General features: G+C 32.5%; 1 protein-coding gene across 1 annotated transcript; it reads left to right on the forward strand.

Moving 5' to 3' along the window:
- Positions 1-386: 386 nt before the first annotated feature.
- On the forward strand, positions 387-1,142 carry LOC145669875 (uncharacterized). The gene has a single exon (XM_081738221.1). It carries the CDS (start codon positions 387-389, stop codon positions 1,140-1,142), a length of 756 nt encoding a protein of 251 aa, XP_081594347.1.
- The last annotated feature ends 2,144 nt before the right edge of the window (positions 1,143-3,286 follow it).

A 3,286-nucleotide genomic window follows, 5' to 3' on the forward strand; every position in this document is an offset into this window, starting at 1 on the left:
ATACAATTGCAAAGAAAATGAATTTTAAGTGGAAACTTTTCAAAAGAATTAGTGAAGATGACCATGGTAAGGTCTACGCTAAAGGAAATTATTCTCACGATATGAGACGAATATTAACAAAAGAGTTGGAAGGTAGTTTTATAGGTGTAACACCAGCGTTAATGTTGTATGAAAAATTTCATCCAATACTGAGTGGGGACTTTCTCAGGATAATATGGGCAGTACGCAAACCATCTTCATATCCTAAATGGATGAGCATATTTTTTCCATTCCAACTGCAATGTTGGATTTTAATTTTATCTTCTTATGTTCTAGTTATTATTTGCATAAAACTAATAACACTGTATGTCACAAATAAAAATTACTTAATATTTCAATCTGGTTTCATGTATAACTTCTCAGTAACTTTAGGCATATCTGTTCCCCAACCACCTCGTGTAATTTTGGTAAGACTGGTATTCCTAACATGGGTTCTTGGTTCTTTTATTTTGAATAACAGCTACCAGGCTTTGCTTTTTGGATTTGTAACAAAGCCAATAGATTACCCGCTTATTAATTCAATGAAGGATCTTTTAGAATCAGGTATTCCGTTTGGTGGTGTTTCATCGTCGCGACGATTTTTCAATGATTCTAGTGATTACCTTATGAGACAGATCCAAAAGAAGTGGAGAGATTTTCCATCCTGGACTGTTGCAAAACAAACGTTATTAAATCTTGCTGTTGATGAAAACTGGGGAGTGCTTTGCTCATCAAAAATTCTGGATTATTTATTAAACAAACATTCACTATTTGATTCAAATGATAAACCTTTGATTCATAAAGTTGAACAGGTTATTGCATCAATGCCCACTATTTACATGTTACGTCCAACTTCTCCTTATGTGAATTCTTTCAACAAAGTGATTCAAGAGTGTTTCCAATACGGTCTACGTGAGAAATGGCTAACTGATTCCTTATTTGATATTCGAATAAAGAATCAATATTACACTCTTCTCCATAGAAGCGAAACTGGTATTGGTATTTCTATTAAGGATTTGATGGGCGCTTGTTCTTTGCATATTTTTGGGTTATCCATTAGCATATTGGTATTCATAATAGAAGTAAGTATTAAGAGTGACATCTGGATTAAAATTAATAAGTAACTACTGTTGGAACGTATAATTTGCAGTTTTTGTTTCAAGAATTATGAGAATGAGTTTAAGTAAATTTTCAAAGTTTATTGTCAGCATGTGAGACAGCAATATCGTTTATTCGTATTTAATAATTATAATTAATTGCTCTTTTATTTTAAAAGAAGATAAACGGACAAATATGCCTAGAAAATTAAGGAACTATGTAAAGGTGCCTTTTCACAATATTCTTCATGTCTGGAATATTCTTCGTGTTACATGGCACTGAAGGTAATTAGATATTACTGAAACTATAATAGAGATAAGTAATAAGAAGTGCTTGTTTTGATCATATTTTATTTTTATTTAAATGACAAACTCAAACCTAGAATTAGCAGCATTATGTAGTCATATTCTTATTATGTCATTAATATACAACATAATTGTTTTGTGTAAGTCAATGAATAACCATTTCGTTTTCCAAAAGGAAATATCCCCACTAAGCTGAATAGTATGCGTAATACTTGTTAATTACTACCTACAAAAATGTATCATTTTCACAATATCATCAATTTTTAATATTTAAGAAATTCTAGACTTCAAGGGGGAAAGAAAGCAGGTTTATCAGGAACTTGAGACGAAAATATTTAATCCCCTTATAACATATTATTACACAATTCATGGCAACTAATTATAAAAATATACTTGCCCTTACTATGTGTGTTTTTGTGTAAAATAGAGTCGTATTGTATTTTATGTTTGTATTTTGCTACCTCGTATAATACAGTACTTGGTAAGACTAGTATTCCTAACATATTCCAAGTATAAGAAATCTAGAGTTCAGTTTGAGGAGTGTGAAAAAAAATGCAAATGTTAAAACAAATTTATAATAAAAAGGAAGAGGAAATCTACAGGTATGAGCCTGCTCCTAAAGTAGTGAATTCATGCAAATACTTTTACTTTTTTTTCTACTATGCGCCCATATCATCTGTCAATTCAGAATTTGGCAACTATGAATCCAGCTATCATTTCGCAGCATAAACGAATAAGGAAATCAGAGCCATCTTATTAATCTTCTTGCAGGTTTACCGGTTTAAAAAAATTAACTGTTATGTTCAAAGGTCATCAAGAATACAATTTTCACCTTTTCTACATTACCTTTTTCATTTAAACCTTTTTAAAAAAAAAAAAAAAAAAACAATATCCGAACTATGTTATGCATGTGTGTCAGATATCTTATAGAACTGTCTGTTGACAGGTATCAGAGCAACCGATTCACCGTCAAATGAATAGGTTTCATCTCATCTGTTAATCTTCTATTCAGACCAAAAAGTAGTATGAATCAATCATTTCCGCTTTCAACGCTGATCCCTGTACAGCAAAAACGTTAAAATATTGAGAAGTGGTTTTTCGCAATGGATTCAGAGTCTCAAGAATATATTCCATCTCCCTCGTTCATTCTCTATTTAAACCGGAAGTGGCAGAAATAAACCATTTCCTGTCCTAACGTTTATCGCCATTGAAAGCGATACGCAATTTTTGCAATCGATTCAGTGTCTCGAGAGAACGTATCACCACCACTTTCAACACTTTACCGAAACCAGAAGTGGTTGAAATTTACTTGTACTTTCGGTTTTAATACCAATTTCCATGAAACAAAAATGGTAAAAATATCGAAAAGCGTTTTGTTGCAATCGGTTCATCGTTCCAAGAATGAATGTCAAGTTTGAGCATTGAATTCACATCGTTTGGAAGTCCACTGAGGTTTCACACTGTGAAACGGAACTCATTTGTTAATTTAAAGTTCCATGTTTATACTCCGAAGCTAAAGCAGACGATGATGATGATAATGAAAAAAAAAAAGGTTGGAATAAAGAAAGTGGGAAGTAACCTCGAGAAAACTCATGTACACAAAATCCACCTGTGTGAGCTGTAGTCGAACCGAGAATCCACGCACCAGAGATGATAACTCTACAACTGAGCCACTGCGGTCCGCAATTTATATCTACTTGATATTCTTCGTATAAGGTAAAGTATGCAATTCCTTTAATTTTGTTTTTTCTGTTTTTTCTCAACCAATGTTTACTCTAGATGAACCTCAGAGGCAGGCATCGAGAACCACAGTTTAAGAAACATTAGGTTAGTGTATTTAATTCTAATTAATCATCTACCTAGTC

This window comes from Thermobia domestica, chromosome 14 (genome assembly GCF_964235325.1).
Source record: "Thermobia domestica chromosome 14, izTheDome1.hap1.1, whole genome shotgun sequence".
NCBI lineage: Eukaryota > Metazoa > Arthropoda > Insecta > Zygentoma > Lepismatidae > Thermobia > Thermobia domestica.

Excerpts from the sequence above, each read along its gene's own strand:
- LOC145669875 (XM_081738221.1), top strand. The coding sequence starts at position 387 with ATGTATAACTTCTCAGTAACTTTAGGCATATCTGTTCCCCAACCACCT.